The 15,973-nt window shown below is 55.8% G+C and overlaps 6 protein-coding genes across 6 annotated transcripts; 1 reads left to right on the plus strand and 5 right to left on the minus strand.

The window, feature by feature from the left end:
- Nucleotides 1–2,743: 2,743 nt before the first annotated feature.
- Nucleotides 2,744–4,737, minus strand: GLRG_02897 (cytochrome P450; the record flags this gene model as incomplete). Its single annotated transcript, XM_008093582.1, has 9 exons — nucleotides 2,744–3,041; nucleotides 3,131–3,211; nucleotides 3,269–3,435; nucleotides 3,493–3,636; nucleotides 3,705–3,802; nucleotides 3,868–4,016; nucleotides 4,071–4,259; nucleotides 4,341–4,473; nucleotides 4,530–4,737. The coding sequence occupies 9 exons, from the start codon at nucleotides 4,735–4,737 to the stop codon at nucleotides 2,744–2,746; spliced, it is 1,467 nt and encodes a 488-aa protein (XP_008091773.1).
- A 1,776-nt stretch (nucleotides 4,738–6,513) lies between these two features.
- On the plus strand, nucleotides 6,514–7,506 carry GLRG_02898 (ribokinase; the record flags this gene model as incomplete). Its single annotated transcript, XM_008093583.1, has 1 exon — nucleotides 6,514–7,506. The coding sequence occupies one exon, from the start codon at nucleotides 6,514–6,516 to the stop codon at nucleotides 7,504–7,506; it is 993 nt and encodes a 330-aa protein (XP_008091774.1).
- Nucleotides 7,507–7,758: 252 nt separating this feature from the next.
- GLRG_02899 (uncharacterized protein) lies at nucleotides 7,759–9,223 on the minus strand (the record flags this gene model as incomplete). Its single annotated transcript, XM_008093584.1, has 4 exons — nucleotides 7,759–8,626; nucleotides 8,675–8,774; nucleotides 8,827–9,159; nucleotides 9,208–9,223. 4 exons carry the CDS (start codon nucleotides 9,221–9,223, stop codon nucleotides 7,759–7,761), a joined length of 1,317 nt encoding a protein of 438 aa, XP_008091775.1.
- Nucleotides 9,224–9,342: 119 nt separating this feature from the next.
- GLRG_02900 (uncharacterized protein) lies at nucleotides 9,343–9,897 on the minus strand (the record flags this gene model as incomplete). The annotated part of the gene is made up of 1 exon (XM_008093585.1): nucleotides 9,343–9,897. One exon carries the CDS (start codon nucleotides 9,895–9,897, stop codon nucleotides 9,343–9,345), a length of 555 nt encoding a protein of 184 aa, XP_008091776.1.
- A 245-nt stretch (nucleotides 9,898–10,142) lies between these two features.
- On the minus strand, nucleotides 10,143–11,476 carry GLRG_02901 (ubiquitin-conjugating enzyme; the record flags this gene model as incomplete). Its single annotated transcript, XM_008093586.1, has 4 exons — nucleotides 10,143–10,274; nucleotides 10,337–11,169; nucleotides 11,247–11,341; nucleotides 11,415–11,476. The coding sequence occupies 4 exons, from the start codon at nucleotides 11,474–11,476 to the stop codon at nucleotides 10,143–10,145; spliced, it is 1,122 nt and encodes a 373-aa protein (XP_008091777.1).
- A 676-nt stretch (nucleotides 11,477–12,152) lies between these two features.
- Nucleotides 12,153–13,022, minus strand: GLRG_02902 (uncharacterized protein; the record flags this gene model as incomplete). The annotated part of the gene is made up of 2 exons (XM_008093587.1): nucleotides 12,153–12,666; nucleotides 12,868–13,022. 2 exons carry the CDS (start codon nucleotides 13,020–13,022, stop codon nucleotides 12,153–12,155), a joined length of 669 nt encoding a protein of 222 aa, XP_008091778.1.
- Nucleotides 13,023–15,973: the final 2,951 nt, after the last annotated feature.

The raw sequence follows: 15,973 nt of genomic DNA on the forward strand, positions 1-15,973 counted from the left end.
GGTGACGGAGATTGGAGGAGGAGAAAACAAAATGTGGCGAAGGCTGGGAGGTGGGAGAAAAGGGCAAAAAGGACAAAACGACCTCCCTCGACAACCTACAAGCTCGGCCACGACAACCGTTGATATGCCTACACATCATCACGAACCCCCAAGTAGGGCAAGCGCAAGGGGTAGGAGGAAGAAAGAAAGTGAGCAGCAAACTCCGTCACTGGGGAGCCAGAGCACCGAGCCGGGTGCGAACTCCATGCCATGTCGCCGGAAAACCAACCCTCCCCCCAAAAGGAATCCGATGGAGATCAAGCTCTGTATCTGGGGGTTTGTTTTTTATTCTGGTGCGTTGGGAAGAATGAGTCTCGACCTTTCCTCTTTGTGCCCTGCCCGCCTCTCTCTTTATCCCGTCTTTCGCTACCATTCTGCCGCCTTTCCGCCGTCTCCCCGCCTCCTTCGCAACGCAAGTCTGGCCATTTCCGGCAACCGGAATCCCTGGAAAACTCTCCCCTAGGGCCGCCCTTGAGGAAGGACAGTTTCCGCCTCTCCAACTCCTGACGCCACCGTTGCGTTGTATTGCTGCACTAAAACTATTCTTTGTCGTTGCCTTCCTTAACTCGAAACTTGGCAGCCTTCTGGAATCCTTCTCCCGTCCGAGTCCCTTTCCACATGGGACTGGAGACCTTCAATGATCCCTACTACTTGGGGGCTGCCGCTTCCCGTGCCCTCCTTGTCTCACCGTCTCTATATCGCACCTTAGGAACTGATGCTTTACTTTGGCTGCACGTGCCCCAACAGATGCGCACCCCGGGACATGCGTCATGTCTTGCACAAGTTGACAGGGTTCTGAGCTGTCAGAGTTTAGCGAAGAGAGGCTATTACTGCTGGCTGTGCTTGCCCCCCTCGAGCTCATGGGGAAAAGTCCGTAAAGTCCGCCGGAGGCCTAGCGTCCCAGCTTCCATATCACCAAACAAGGACCAACTCCCCCCTTCGGGAGGCCGTTGTCAGTGGTCAAATGGCCAAGCCGAACAGCTGGGTCTAAAATGATTTTTTTTCTTCTTCCGTTGCGTACGCACCAACAAAACTACTCGTCACCTGCACCAAAGAAAAAAAAATAAAAGCTTCTCCACTAGCGAGTCCTGGCCAACGCAGAGTCTGCAAGCGTCACCGACCTCTGCGAACCCTTTGTCTTGTATATCATCATCCTTGGCTGCCCGACCATTCACGATTCAGAAAAAGGAAAGAAGAAAAAAAGACAAAAATAAATTGAGTATGGACCTTCCTCGACGGTGGAAGGGCGGGGGAACGGAGTGGTCTACGAACGTTTTGCGCCTCGATAACAACCTCGAGGGCGGTGACAAGCTGTGAGGCTTGATCCCAGCACGCCGCGTGGTCCATGACTTTCGAGGGATTCTCCTAGTCGGCGTGTTTGGCGCGTAGTCAGCGTTCCGTCGTTGCATCGCGCGTGGCGAGCCAGGTTCCTCCATGCACAATAACCTTCCCCTCCCCTTTCTTCTCTACCTACTTACTCTCTCTTCTCCTCTCGTCACGAGTCGTGGCTCTGCAATGAGCTGTCCGAATGGCCGCCCACATAGCCTTGCGATTGCCAGCGTGGCGGCGGGTTCACATGCAGCGCGAGCCTGTAGGTTTGGTCTGTTTGGCCTTTGTGGTGTGCTGCTACACAGGGTCCAGTGCTATCCGCCACGCTTCTTCGGTTGTGCGGATACACCCGCTGGCGAAGAAAAGAAGAAGATAGAAGAAAACCCGTGTCAGCGGGAGCATGGTACACTAGCTCGTGCGGTCTCATCGGTCCTCCTGTGCCGTATCTGTCGTCACGACTTTTCCCACGGCGACAGATGAGGAGGGTGACATATCGGGTGCAACGATTTGAAATTCGTACAAACAACGTGTCCACGACTTTTACTATGCGCATGACTCTTCCAGGTCACCTGTTGGACTTCCTTCGACGCAGTCCTTGAACATGGCCCAACGGGATGAAAATGCCATAAGCCCTCGGCGTCTTTGTGGCATACCAGCCTCGTTGTGACAAATCGAGGACCAAGTATAGCCAAGGGGCTAAGCGATGTTCCTCTCATGTAGTAGGCACAGCTCCAATGAGACCAAATCAAAGCTTATCTAGGGGGCCTTGACGTGGGCTTCGGGTGACAGCTAGTCTTTCCGAGATTGAAAAGATCGACAAAGGCAGATGGCGAGTGCCAATCACGCCTGAGCCACGCTCAGGCAACTGAGAGCGCCGTGTTCAGAATGGCACGCAGACATGGTGATGATTTCAGCACGTTAGCGTGGATAACGGCCTCATGGTCTATTCAAGTGCAACCTCGGCTCTACTTTGCCATCAACAGGCGTTCTCTCCGACTCCTCGCGGCTCGGTTATGCTTTGTAGTTGTCGTTGGTTCACGTTTTGACTATTCAAGGCCGCAAGCTTACTCGGTCGTCCTTAAGGTTACAAGGGATCTACCCCGTCAGTATCCATAACGTCCGGAGCCTCCTCGAAATCAATTATGCACCGTTTCGTCAACTCGAAGCCTGGCATCTAGTAATGCTAGCCCCGTAAGAGCCAAAGTAAAGTTCCTCGCTTTACCGTTTTCCCTCAAGGGAGAGGGAGGGACTGACGCAGCAATTCCTCAGCCTTTCGGCTGCGTGGCGTTATCGAACAATCAAAGTGTTCCGGATGGCTTTCATTTTAAACGTCAGAACACCACAAACCTCGACAAGTATGAGGCAGCAAATCAACTCACCAGGTGCCACCGTTGGTAAAGGCCACCTTGGGCTCGACAACCCGACCATCTGGTCCGACTTTCTTGCTGAAGTTGAGAGTGGCAAGCATCGTGGCAACAGCAATCCAGACACTGTTGTCTGCCAGAAACCTGCCGATGCAGACTCGGCGCCCGAAGCCGAATTGCCCAAGTGGCAGGGGCTCGCCATGACCTCCAGACGATTGCGGCAGATACCTGTCTGGGTTAAAAGACTTGGGGTCCTGGTATATCCTCTCATCTTGAGTCATGGCGCGCGAATTAAAGAAGACAATCGACCTGGGTAGAGCCGTCAGTTTTCCTTCTGGAAGCATTCGGGTGTTCTTTTTGGAGGGGCCGGCGAGGGGGCTGAGGACAAGTAAACCTACCCTTTCGGGATGAACATGCCGTTATAGACATCGCTCTCAAGGGCCTTGTGGGGAATTCCCAACGGCGCCAACGGTGACCATCTGGATCTCCTCGTCAGGAAGCATTCCCCATACACTTTGAGCCACAGGAACCCTTACCTGTAGACCTCCTGGACAACGTGGTCGATGTACGGAAGAGATGGACGGTCCGACAGATCTGGTAGTCGGTCGTGCCCGACAGCCTCATCGATCAATGCCTGGGCCTTCCTCTGAACCTTGGGATTCAACACCATATTCAATACAAAAACAACAATGGTGGCCCAAGTCTGTCGGAGACTGGAGTCAGCAATGTCTTACTCGTGGCAGTCGCTGGACCAAGTTACCGTGTCTGCCCCTGCGATAAAGATGGCGCCTGCAGCCCCCTTGATGTCGTCCAGTGACCACTCATTAGTGTGCCCCGTCTTGGTGTTGGACGTGTATGTTTCCAACAGCGTGTGCGCAAAAGATGGGCTGTCCCTACCACGAGCCTTGGCTTGTCAGCGTTGCGGGCGTAGCATAACAAGGGGCATAAAGTTACCACTTCGTATTGTGCGACTGCGAACGGAACATCATGCAGCTTCCGTATGGCCCATCCCCATTCGCGCGCAAATTTCAGTGACCAGTCTCGAACTAACCAGTCGGGCAAATAACGAGCTGTGGTGCCGGCCAAAGTTCATCAATGTACGGTTCTCGGAAACTGCATTGCGTCCGCTGCTTACCAAGGGGGAATATGTCAACAATGCTGTTGGCGGGGACGCCACCGTTCCCAGTCGCGTACATGGCGTCTTCGGCTATCTTGACATACGGGTCGTTGTCATCTTGTACGTCGATCCCAAAGCTCACCTTGAGAACAATGGCAACGGCAAACCTGGAATCGTCAGACGAATCTCGAATGGAGATTCGAGGATCCGAGGTGCCTCACCTTTTCATGGACATTTCCCAGTTCTCTGGGTTCTGCACTATGTTGTGGACCGACTTGCGGGCCTCTGTAACCTGTAAAGAGTGCCACTGCCGAACGTTTGTGTTACTGAAAGTGGTCTGCAGCAGCTTTCGGTGCATCTGCCAGCGGGGACCAAAGGGGAGGAAGGTCAGCGTCTTGCCCCAGCCCATGCTGCAGACGTATAACATACGTTAGCATGTCCACTGAACGCTCAAGTATAATAAAGAGACGAGGGGGGGGGTTTCAACGTACACCTCGAAGAGGACAAATCTGGGCCTGTCGCAGTAGTTGGCCCCTCTACGGTCGAGGAGATCCTTGGCGGCATTGACGCTGTTCAGCACGATCATGGACTGGCCAAGGGACCTGACGTGAATGATATCCGACTCTTGAGAAAGTCTCTGTCAACTAAAAGTCTTTGGCGCAAAAGAAGCGGGGGCTTACTATATTCCCTGGCCCATTTCTCATACACTTCGGCTGTCCTCTCTTTGGGTATAATACGGAGATGGCCAAGAAGGAACTCGCCTGGTGGACCAGGGGGCAGAGGCGGATGTGCCCAAGATGACCGCGACCGGACGAGAATGAGAAATACGACGATAGCCAGACAGATGAGCGTCGTCCAGCCTGGGGTGATACGGTCGGCGTCCGTCATAGCGAAGTCGGGCGACCAAGGAGGTGGTCCACCAGTGCAAGACGTCCAGTAACGGGGCCTTTGAATGGTGAAGCGAATTTGAGCAAGAGCAAGATGGCGAATAGGCAAAGGAAGGTGCCACTCAGAAAAGGGCAGAGTTCTGGTGAACAGAAGATAACCACAGAGAACAAGTAAGAGAGCAGCAAGCCGCGATGGATACTTTTCGTAGGGAAGCGAATGGGACGGGCAGAGCGCATCCATCTGACTCTAGAATACGGCCCTTCCCGAGTTGGTCCAACTGTGTGCATGACGCCGTCGTACGTTAACATGAGGTAAGTCATATAAGACAAGATTGGCGATAGGGACGGGAAGGACATGCAGGGAGACAAGGTAGGCAGGCACCGTTACTGGAAGAGGGCTGCTGCATTTGTCCCTTAGGCAGGTAGGTACCTGGGTAGGGTAGGTAGGTAGGGTCCGCTTTCTGTTCTTTCCCTTCTTCCCCTGCTTCTTGTTCGGTGTCGTTGCTATACTTGTTGCTATGCGTTTTTCCACTTATTCTAAGTTCTTCAAGTCATTCATCTCAACTTAGTCCCTAGCATCCCACACGCACCCGCGCACGCACACACACCGACGCCGGCGCGCCCAAGCAAAGCAACCCCGGCTTACTTTGAGGGCAGACATGGAGGACGCAGCCAATGCAGCATGGCTTGGCGGAGCGACAGAGAGACAGACGACAGGGGAGCAAAAGCCCACGGCAGGCCGTCGTATGCACCCTCGAAATCTGCCCCACTGCGATGCCATTAGTTTCCATGTATCGAAGAAATACAGAAAGGCAGTCGGCATTTCCCGCCGCCGCCCACACCACAGAGTGCCCGACATTTGGGTGTAGGATGCAGGCGGTTCGGACCCTCAATGGCGCATCGGCACTTGGATATCAGAAGATCCCCGTTTCGGCGAATGGACGGGCAGCAGAAGGAGAGGAGTGTAAGGGTCTGGTGTATACTATGCAAGGAAGGGTAAGGTTCCGTTGCAACACCCGATCGGGATTGTGTACCCAAGCCTCTGACAGGGGGTCGGATGCGCTTACAGGCAGGACAGGCTAGCGAGGTTGGGCGAGATTGGCTGTGACGAGAGCCTCAACTGTCAAGATCTCCCAGATCTATCGTTCCCTTGGCCAGATACGCCAGATACGCCCAAAAGACCCATAAATCCAAGCCCATCAACCATCTCGTCCGGGTAGCCAGATCGACCACTGCTAAGAATCAACAACGAAAATTATAGAGGGGGTGGGCCCTTTCTCCAGAATGCAGAGCATGTACTATGTATGTAATGACAACCATCCCATCCCTCTCAGCCCCCATACGGCGGTGACCTCCCAGCAGGTAGGTGGTGTTCCCACTTGGTCCCCGCCCCCTCCACCAGTGACACCTCCCGGTCGCGAACCTGGCAGCTCATCAGCTGTGCCCCGCCGGATACATCATCATCCCACCAATGCATGGCGGGGCTCTCACCGTTCGTAGTCTGGAAAACTTCGACACGGCCGGTCGAATCTCTGCCCCTCACCATCTGATCCACGATACCGTTTATTTCGACCACTATCCGAACCGCATTCTTTCGCACAGAAGCCGGCGAGTCGAGTAACGAGCACTGCGAAACCCGACGACATAATCTCTTGTTCCATCGTGCATCTCGCGCCCTCTAGCTTCAAACGAACAAGCCACACTTGTTACGACTCACGACTTACGACGCCTCAGAACAACCCCGCCCGCTCGTGCGCGCCCGCGCAAATCCCCTTCCATGATGACCGCCTCCAAGACCCCCCAGATCACTGTTCTCGGCTCTTTGAACATCGATTTGACTTCCTACGTCCCCCACCACCCCCTGCCGGGCGAGACCCTCACCTCCAACTCCGTTGTCATCTCTCCGGGAGGCAAGGGCGCGAACCAAGCCGTCGCCTGTGCGAAGCTCTCGCGCTCCCGCGATGCCCCCAACGACGCCGCCAATGAGTCCGCCTCCGTCTCCATGATCGGCGCCGTCGGCAGCGACTCGTACGGCGACCTCCTCCTGAAGAACCTCGGTGAGCACGGCGTCCACACCGACCGCATCGCCGTTGGCAACGACCTCAAGACCGGCATGGCCATCATCGTCGTGGATGAACCCACCGGTCAGAACCGAATCATCCTGGCCCCCGAGGCCAACCACGCCGTTACCCCGGACAAGTTCGGCTCCCTCCCCGAGACTCTCACCCCCAAGCCCGATTTGCTGGTGATGCAGCTCGAGGTGCCTCTCGAGACCGTCCTCGCCGCCCTGCGCTCCGCAAAGGCCGCCGCGGTTCCGGTTCTCCTCAATCCGGCCCCAGCCCAGCGCCTCCCCGACGAGGCCTACGACGGCCTCGCCCATCTCGTCGTCAACGAGACCGAGGCTGCCATCCTCTCCGGCTGCCACGAGTCGGAGCTCGACACACCTGAGGGCCTCAAGCGCGTCGGCGAGTGGTTCATGGCCAAGAAGGTCCTCAATGTAATCATCACCCTCGGTGGCCGCGGCGTCTACTACATCAACCAGGACGGCGCCGCCGACCTCATCCCGGCACAGAAGGTCAAGGTGGTCGACACCACTGCCGCCGGCGACACATTTGTCGGCTCCTACTGCGTCGCCGCCGTCAACGCCCAGGCCAAGGGCGAGGCCTTTGACATCTCCTCGGCTATCAAGAACGCCAATCGAGCCGCGGCCAAGACGGTCGAGCGCAAGGGTGCGCAGACTTCCATCCCCTGGAGGGATGAGCTGCTGTAAAGAAATCCTGGAGCATCCAGAAAGGGAAAAAAGGATAAAAAAAATTAAATAAAACAAACACGAGCATGCTTAAAGATAGAAGGGAGCAGAAGCTAATGAAGAAGAAAAAGTTGAAACAGCATCGTGCCATGAATCGATTATTCCTAAACTGAAAGCTTGCGCCCCCGCGACTGCAGGCTAGAGGACAAGCTGCGATCACATAAGTCACCACAGGCTGACAAAGATTAAAACTAAACTCGAAGCCACGAACTCTCACGAAAACCAACCCGTCCAACTCCAGCGGTTGGAGGGCCTCTGTCCTTGTACGTGGAGTGAACCTCCAGCCGTAGACCTTCTATCCACTCCATGACCGCCACTGTCCGCCCCCAGACTTCTCAGTAGCCCCGGGCCCATTGATCGCGGACGTTTCAGAATGCCCGTATGGTTCGGAAGCTCGAGCCCGGTTCCGGTCCCGGCCTTGGCCGTCGGTTCGTCGGCGCACGTTGCAGTTGTTGGCACCCGCTTCCCCTGTCCCACACAGGTATTCCGCCAGTCCATTCCCGAGCATTCTCGAGGTTGGGACCATCCACCGTGCAGTGGTGCTGGCTGTCGGACCATCACGTCTGATCCGAGGCTGGCTTTCCTCCTGGGAACAATCGGAGGCGTTCGCGTGACCACCAGCTTATCTTCCGTTGGCAAGTTCGTCCTGGATCTTGGCTTGGCCAGCTTATGCGGCAAAGCTGGTTGAGTAGTGATGCGGCGCATGGCGCTCCGGGCTTTCTCTAGCTCCCAGCAGTCGTAGGTGATGCTCAAAACAGGATTGGTGGTTGGCGCGGGGCAGGGTGACCACTGCGATTGGTAATTGCGATGCTTGATGATGGCTTTGACAGAAGTCTCCAGCTTTGTTCCCATTTCAACAACGCCATCGACGGCTTCAGAACGGGATTGAAGAGGGAACGCAGAATGGTTGTATTTGACAACAACCCGAACAAAATCTAACCGAGAGTCTCCCAGTTGATATTGCAGATCTTCAATCAGCTCGTCTGATCGTTGCCGGACATGACCTGCTTGACTTTTAGGGCGAGACTGATCTAAAAGAATATGCACAAGCAGCAGTATCATCTCGTTGTTGCCCAGAGTCCTGTGAGACTTGTTAAAACGCCCCAGTGCCGCCTGAGTGAGTTCTTACGTTGGTATCGGGTTATCCCGGATAACATCAAGAATGCAGTTATTCCCTGTTGGCATGATCTGGATACTCATACTATGTATACATCCGTACTTCCAAGGATCTAGACAGACGGACGTTAGTGCAAGAGGAAACGAGGGCCATATCAAACATACCTTCGGCGTCCCGGTACATACTTTTGTCGGCTGATGATTTATAAACCCCGACAAACCTGCCTGGACCAGGTGATCTGTCTTGTTGCGAGTATGCATACCCATAAACCTTGATGGCAGCCCAGATGGATGTCGTGTTGTCATCGACGGCTTCGACCTCTGGAGTGACAGAAATTCGAGGCACGAGGATTCGCGAGTCGGGAATCGAGCTCCGTTCGGAAGCTGTACCAAAGCGAGGTAGAGGACTATGGTGTGGACGATGAGACAATTCTTCAAAGCCATCGTGCGACAGCCTGGGCATGATGGATGCGGTGATGCTCTCGGAACCATGTAGTCCTAGATTGAATCAGCAAGTCTCCATCAAAGGGCAAGATCAGAACTTACGGTTTGCTCGCGGCATATTTCCGGGGAAGCCTGACTTCTCATTAACCTCCGTTGGCCCCGGAGCCAGCCTATGCTCTCGATTTCCCCTCGTTTTCATCACCACAAGGGGCTCATCAAGGGCCTCAGTCGCACTGTCTACACTTCCATCCGTCTCGATGCTCGTTCGCCTCGAGCTCTCCATTCCTCTTCCGACGAGCCCTCCAGGACTACGCCCGAATCCTTTGAGGACCCTAAGCGGCTGCGGGATCTCCGAAGGTGACCCTGGTCCCGCCTCGTGGGTGAGAAGCTCCATGTCAGCCGGCTCGCCCTCGAGGGATGCCATGTCTCCGGCGGCTGCGGTTGAAACCGAATGGCCGCAGGTACTGGTGCCCTGACCGGTGGGACCTCCTCGCAGGTGCAGTAACGGAGCGACGGTGTCGGCGTGTCCCTGTGCGTGCGCAGGCTCTCCAGGTCCTGCCACGAGTCCGCGTAGCTCTGGGCGCGGGTTGCGAGGCTGTCGGTGGCGTTGCTGCTGATGGACCTGACGCGCCGGAGGCCAAACCAGCATCGTCGGGGCTTGGGCTCGACAACGCCGGCAGCGTCTCTGAAGTTACGGCAGACGAAGCGAGTCAGGAGAGCCCCTGCGATTAGGGGAGGCACGATGGTTGCGAGCACAATCAGGACTACAAACAAAGGCGGCGAGAGGCCCATAATGCGAAGAAACGATGATGAGAATAGAAGGGCTGTCTTCTGCTCTCCGGGGTGGGCTCCTTTTAGAACGATGATCACTATGCATTGAAGGATTCTTGTGAGAGCTACGTGGAAGGAAGATAGAATAATGTCTACACAGGCATGGGTTGCAAGCTCAGCAACGGCGGAACAGAAAGAATATGGAGGGAAGGCTATGTATGTCATAAGGTTGTAAGAGGAAGTCGCTGTCAAGAAGGGCAAGGTCATCACTCCGCCGCGCGCACGCTCTGCATGCTGCTGCTGAGGTCTTGGTGGGTCGCGGCGCCGCTTCCCAACGTCAGCAACAGGTTATCCCTGGCAGACTCCACGTCGCTTTCGTCCATCGGAAGGAAGTTAATCTTGTAGTGCAGTTAGCGTCATTTCCTCCCCTTCGGCAAAGACAACCCCCAAGGCCACTTACCAGGTCATCCCCACCACCCAGCGTCGAGCCGTATAGAACTGCCTCCGATAGAGAGGCTGCAATGTTCTTTTGCACCCTGTCTCCCCACACGCCTTCCCAGTTCCACTCTCCGGGGTTTCTAGGGACCGCGGCAGCACCCGCGCCGCCGATGGGCTTCCTCGCGATGACGAAACCGCCACTTGCTGGTTTCGTCTCGGGCGCGGGAGGTGCGGGAGGCTTTTCTTCCTTTTCCACGGCAGCACCGCCGGTCTCCGATTCATTCTCTTGCTTCTGTTGAGCAGCTGGGTCCCCAGGGAACGTCTTGCCCGCTTGACGCTGTCGTGTCCTCCACGCATGCCACGCACCAGGATTCCCCGCCGCCTCGAGCGGCACCGAATCCAACACGCTCTCGTCGTCGAATGTGCTCCGGATATACCGCAGGACCTCGTACGTCGAGACCTCTCGCCTCGAGGTGTCGAGGTATTTCGGCTGGCCTCCTTCAGGCGTGGCCTTTGAGTTTGGTGTCGTGGTGGTGCTGGAAGGACCGCCTCTGGCTGGCGTCGAAGGCGGCTGTTGCTGGCCGCTTACTTGTCTACTTTCAACGTTGCTCCGGCTGCCCCGCCCAAACCAGGCCGGAAACCCGTGTCGCAGGCTAAACCCGCCAGGCGGCAGGCGCTCGGCGTCGGTGGCGCTGACGGTGCCATTGTCCTGGATGTCGGTGGTGTACATGTACGTCGTCAATGGTGTTATCAGGGGGTGGAACATGTCTGTTGAGAAGGTGACAAGTGGCGGTAAGCGGGGATAGGTGTCCGGGAACGAAATCTGGAATCTGAGGATGGCCGTAGCATAGGGTCCTAAAAGCGTCTCAGTCTCGCCATGCCCATAATACTTGTCGCCCATCTCATCATGGCGGAATTTCAGGGTTCCATACCGTGCCTCACAAACATGACGCCGGACCACAACATTGGATCCCCGGGCGTCAAGCTCACAAACACACCCTGTGGACACGCCTGCTTCAGGCCGGCGCTGGTATCCCGGGGTTAGCAATTCCATGTTTACTCGGACATGGAAATGGGAGAGTGTAGAGAGAAAGTCTCACAATTCGGCAAGGAGGCGCTGCCGCCTCAACGAAGGCATGCTGCCCATGCGGAGACTCGCCATGTTGGATTTTGGTGAGGCATTCGCAAAGAAACAATTGATGAGATGGAATGCGCCCTGATGAGATGAAGTGACTTGAGACGATTGCATAGGGCAATCATTCATGCATGAAGCAAGGCGGTCAAGAAGGGCGGTCGGATATTCTGCCGGATCTATTTCTTATCGCGATAAGGTGGGACGAGTTATCTTATCGATGACGAAGGCTGGCCTAGGCACTTTGTGTAGGTCACACCCCCCCACCTTGTTGGTACGTCACACAACATCTACCCCGCCAAAAAAATTGTTGTCATCTCGGCTGTATCGGTCATTGTACCCTCCCGGCTGGCGGTTCGGGCGGGAGAAAACAAGGAGACAACGAGAATGAACGGGAGAAATGACGGATCAGCAGGATACATGCATGGCTTAATGGAGGGTCGGCCATATTCTCATGCGGTGCACACCAGAGTGCTTCGTGGAAGTGGATACGGCGATACACCAAACACCGGGAAAGGAGGGGCCGCTTCCGCTCTGATGATGTCTTCCTATCGGAAAGTTGATGTGGCTTGATCAAGTGACTGGTGCGTGCTTCTATGCATTCCTGTAGTCCTTCTGCCACGTACACATGCAATCCTAGCAAGGTGTGTCACCGAGCATGGTGAAGCAGCAGAGGGACAGTGCCGACGGGCGCGTCCGCTCAGCTCTATTTCCCAAGTCTGGCCTCGATCTTGCTCTTCTCCTTCTGTTTGATTTCGGCCAGCTCCTCCTTGGTGGCATCGAACTTTGCGGTCACTTGGTTGAAAGGGTTCTCCGGGCTCTTCTCAAACTCCTTCCTGATCTTGTCCTTCCTCTGTTGCAGACGCAGGCCCTGGCCGGTGCCGTCGTTGTCCATCTCCTTGAGGCGACGCTCCTCAAAGGCCGCGTACGCCGCCTTGAATCGTCGCTCGGGGTGTCTGTCGACCTTGGCGGCGTCGGAAGTCGTCAGGGAGAGGGCATCGAGCGCGTTGTCAATACCCGTGGCGTTGAGGGCTCCGAGCGAGCCGCCGCTGCGATCATCGTCGAGTTGCGACAGGTCCAGTCCGCGTGTCTTCTTGACGGCTGTCTTGGCGTTCTTCGGACCCGGCCGGCCCGGCGTGTTGGCCTCCTCCTCTTTCAGGAGAGCGTCCTTCTCGGCCTTCTTGCGAGCTGCTTCTGCCTTTTTGGCGGCTTCCGCCTCCCTGGACGATGGATAGTGTGGTCAGCCATGGCCCTGGTTCGGTTCTTTGCGTGGGATAACGATTATCTCGCATGATTTGTGATGGGTGATGGATCAGGGTGGCGACGGGGCAGTGTATGCGTGTCTGTGTGCGACGCATCGTGGGACATTGATGGTGCCATCACCCCCGCCCCCGCCCCCTCAGATTCTTGCTCGCACTCACTTCTTCGCGTTGCCCTTGGCGCCCTTTGACCATTCAGCATCCTCGGCTGCGGCCTTTTTCGCGTCCTCGGCGGCGGCCTTTTGGGCAGCTGATTCGGCCTTGCGGGCGTTGCCAGCGGCCTTCTTGCTGTTATCTGCTCCCTTCTTGCCGGCCATCTTGACCCGTCTTGTATCACTGGCCGGTCGGCGTCGGTCGATATAGTGTGATGCGATGCGATGCGATGCGATGCGCTGCCACGCACTGGTGGTGGCGGTGGTGGTTGTGGTGGTGAAACTGGTGCTGCGATGCCTTTGCTGTATGTAGGTTGTTTGCTTTTGCGCGTACGAGGGAGGGTCCGCGTGTGTGGTTCGTGGCTTGCACCGGATGGGTGGCTTCAGACAGGCAGGTCGTGCGTGGGTAGGTAGGTGGTGAAACCCAACGAAAATAGAGGGAAGAGGTCAGGGTGGAGGCCGTTGTTGTCTCCTCCACGATTGGGCTACCTAGACGGAAAATGAGCGGAGCGGAGCGTAGCGTTGCGTCGGATAACCCGATGTGTAGGGCGGGCGTATGGGCATGTGGCTGGCTAGGTGGGTGCGCGGATTGATAGCTACCTAGGTGCTGAGTAGGTAGGTAGGTAGGTAGGGCGAGTGAGGTTGCAGGGAGAGGTGGGAGAAAGAAGAAAACAGTGGCCCTGGGGGAGTTGTTGTTGTTTGGTTGGGCCATTCCTTCTTCGTCCAAGAAGGAACATAGGAACATGACAGAAGCCGATGATTTTGATAAATCAGATCGGGGACGGCGACCAGCATAACCCGAGAACATGCCGCATTGTCAAGGTTGCCTTGCGTCGCTCAGTCAGTCACCTGTACTTTTCTCCCTTACCTCGGCACGTCACACAAAACGCAGCTGTAAAAGCCAAGCTAAATGGCGTCGACATCAAGACACACACTCCCTCAGTGATAAAGTCGCAACCCGAGATACAGTGTCGGCTGTTGTGCGATACACGGTACGGGCGATTATGGAGCTGCATAGAGGAAGCCGGGACCAAGGCCCACACAACCGCAGGTCACACAGCTGGACGGGAGCTCCCAGCCGCTTACTCCTCGTCACTTGATGGAGCTGTAAGCACGTCTTCTGCATCTTTTCCCCCGAACACCGTGATAGGCGCTCCCTCTGCACACAGCATCCGATAGCTTGCATGCGTTTGACTGGTGAGAATAGACAACGCCGTCATGAATGCAGGTCATTGGGCCGTTGATCATCTCTCACCCTGCACAGGCCCAAGGCATCCCAAACATCGTGTGTCCCGCAGCAGCTCCCAACGTCGCCCGGAACCGGCGGTCGGGTGGTGCCTGACCTCCTCGCCCGGCTGCACTCTATCCGTATGTCTGCTCACCGCACTCGCCAGGCATCCTGTTGTGATTGTCCTTCAATCAGAAGCTCGGGGTTCTGCTTGCGCTGGCGCTGCTGCAGTCCTCTCTCACTGCGTGCGTTGCCTATCTAGTCCGGTCAACGTTACACAAGATGTACCCTAAACATGATGGGGATGTACCGGGCCAAAACCCATGCTGTTGCTTCACCGAGTGGACGCCAGCCACTCAGATATAGTCTCGGTCAACACGAGCTGCAGCACCCTGCCTTCTTTAGAATCGAGGCCTGCCATCGTAGGTCCATCCGAGCTGTGTCATATGCAGCTAGCTTCCAGAGTATCACAGCTCGGAAGCACTGATGCGTGGTCAAGTTTGACAGCCCTCCATCCACGACATGTCCAGAGCGACCTTATCCACTAAAGGTCAACCATAGATATTGATCGGACCCAGGCTCGTCGGACTGCAGCTACGTAGTTAGTCCCTTCGTGCTAGTGCATCGCCACCCAGAGCGCTGTCAGCAACGTCAGATACTGGCATTCTTTGTTTTCGATGATATATAGAGCCGCTAGCCAAATAGGCTAGTTCAATTGGCAAAACAGGACCGGGCGAAGCCCGACTGGAAGTCCGGGTTTGCCCTCTAACATTAGATGACCCTCCATCATTGCCTATCTCCCAGTTGCGTGAGGACACATACATCCGGCTCGTGGGAATCCATGTTTGCGCCAAGGGATTGAACTGGCAAGACAGCGGTTACCGTGCACACATACCCATGTCGTACTTTCCAGTCATCACCCAGGTCCGTTTCACGAATGCATGTTCAAAATGCCATTACACGGCATCCTTTTTGCCGTAGCAGGTTTTGTAAATAGCAAGAACCGGGCGTACACGTCAGCCCTGCTCTGACGTGTCCCAGGCGTTGCGGTGCGGTTGATGGATGAGGTGAGGAGTACGTCTAGCCAAAGCCTCAAAGTTCCATGCTGTTCTATGCGGCTTCCTTATTCTAGAATAGATGAAGGAACTTCCGGTCCGCACCCAGCTCCCGATTCGCTTAGCCCAAAACTTGCTAGGTGCGGCCAAGAGGCTCTTTGGCTCGGCCCGGCAAGGTTTCCGACCCCAGACAGACCAACTTCTACCATGTGCCAAAGTGTGAGTCAACGAGTGGGTTGCTCCACAGCTAGAATCGCAACGTTGTCGTCACTCTGGAGGCTCGCAGCCACTGGAACTGAGCGTAATCCACGCTTTGCTGAACCAGCGGTGTAAGGCAATTTACCAAAAGGCCATGATGTCTATAATGGGCCCTTGGTGGCCACGTACATCTAGCGACCATGATGTCAGCGTATCGTGACCTGTCGTTCTCCCAACATGGTGATTTCCGGATATCCCGGGGCCCATGTCGACCACCGGACAGCCTGACCGACGGAAGCTAGCCGGTGAAGCTGGGCTCCCAAGGAGATCTAAACGACAGCAGACGATAATAGAGTGAAGGCGAGGCGAGCAACAGAGGGCCTGTCGCCTGCCAGGATTGTGATTTGTGGCACCGCAACCGGTACGCCTGAAGCTGTGTGACGTGAGAACACCCCTGGAGGGTCGTAGCAGCCTTGAAGAATGCCTGCTTCAGGAACGCTGGAACGCTGGGGGCTCAAGCGACACGTGTGATGGGCACCGAAACTCTGCTGGGGTATTCCAAGGTCGGGAATACCGCACCAGAGAAGCGAGGCCGGGATATTCACTCCCATGCTCATCTTGCTATCCTTGCCGCT

The sequence above is a fragment of the Colletotrichum graminicola genome (genome assembly GCF_000149035.1).
Source record: "Colletotrichum graminicola M1.001 genomic scaffold supercont1.8, whole genome shotgun sequence".
NCBI lineage: Eukaryota > Fungi > Ascomycota > Sordariomycetes > Glomerellales > Glomerellaceae > Colletotrichum > Colletotrichum graminicola.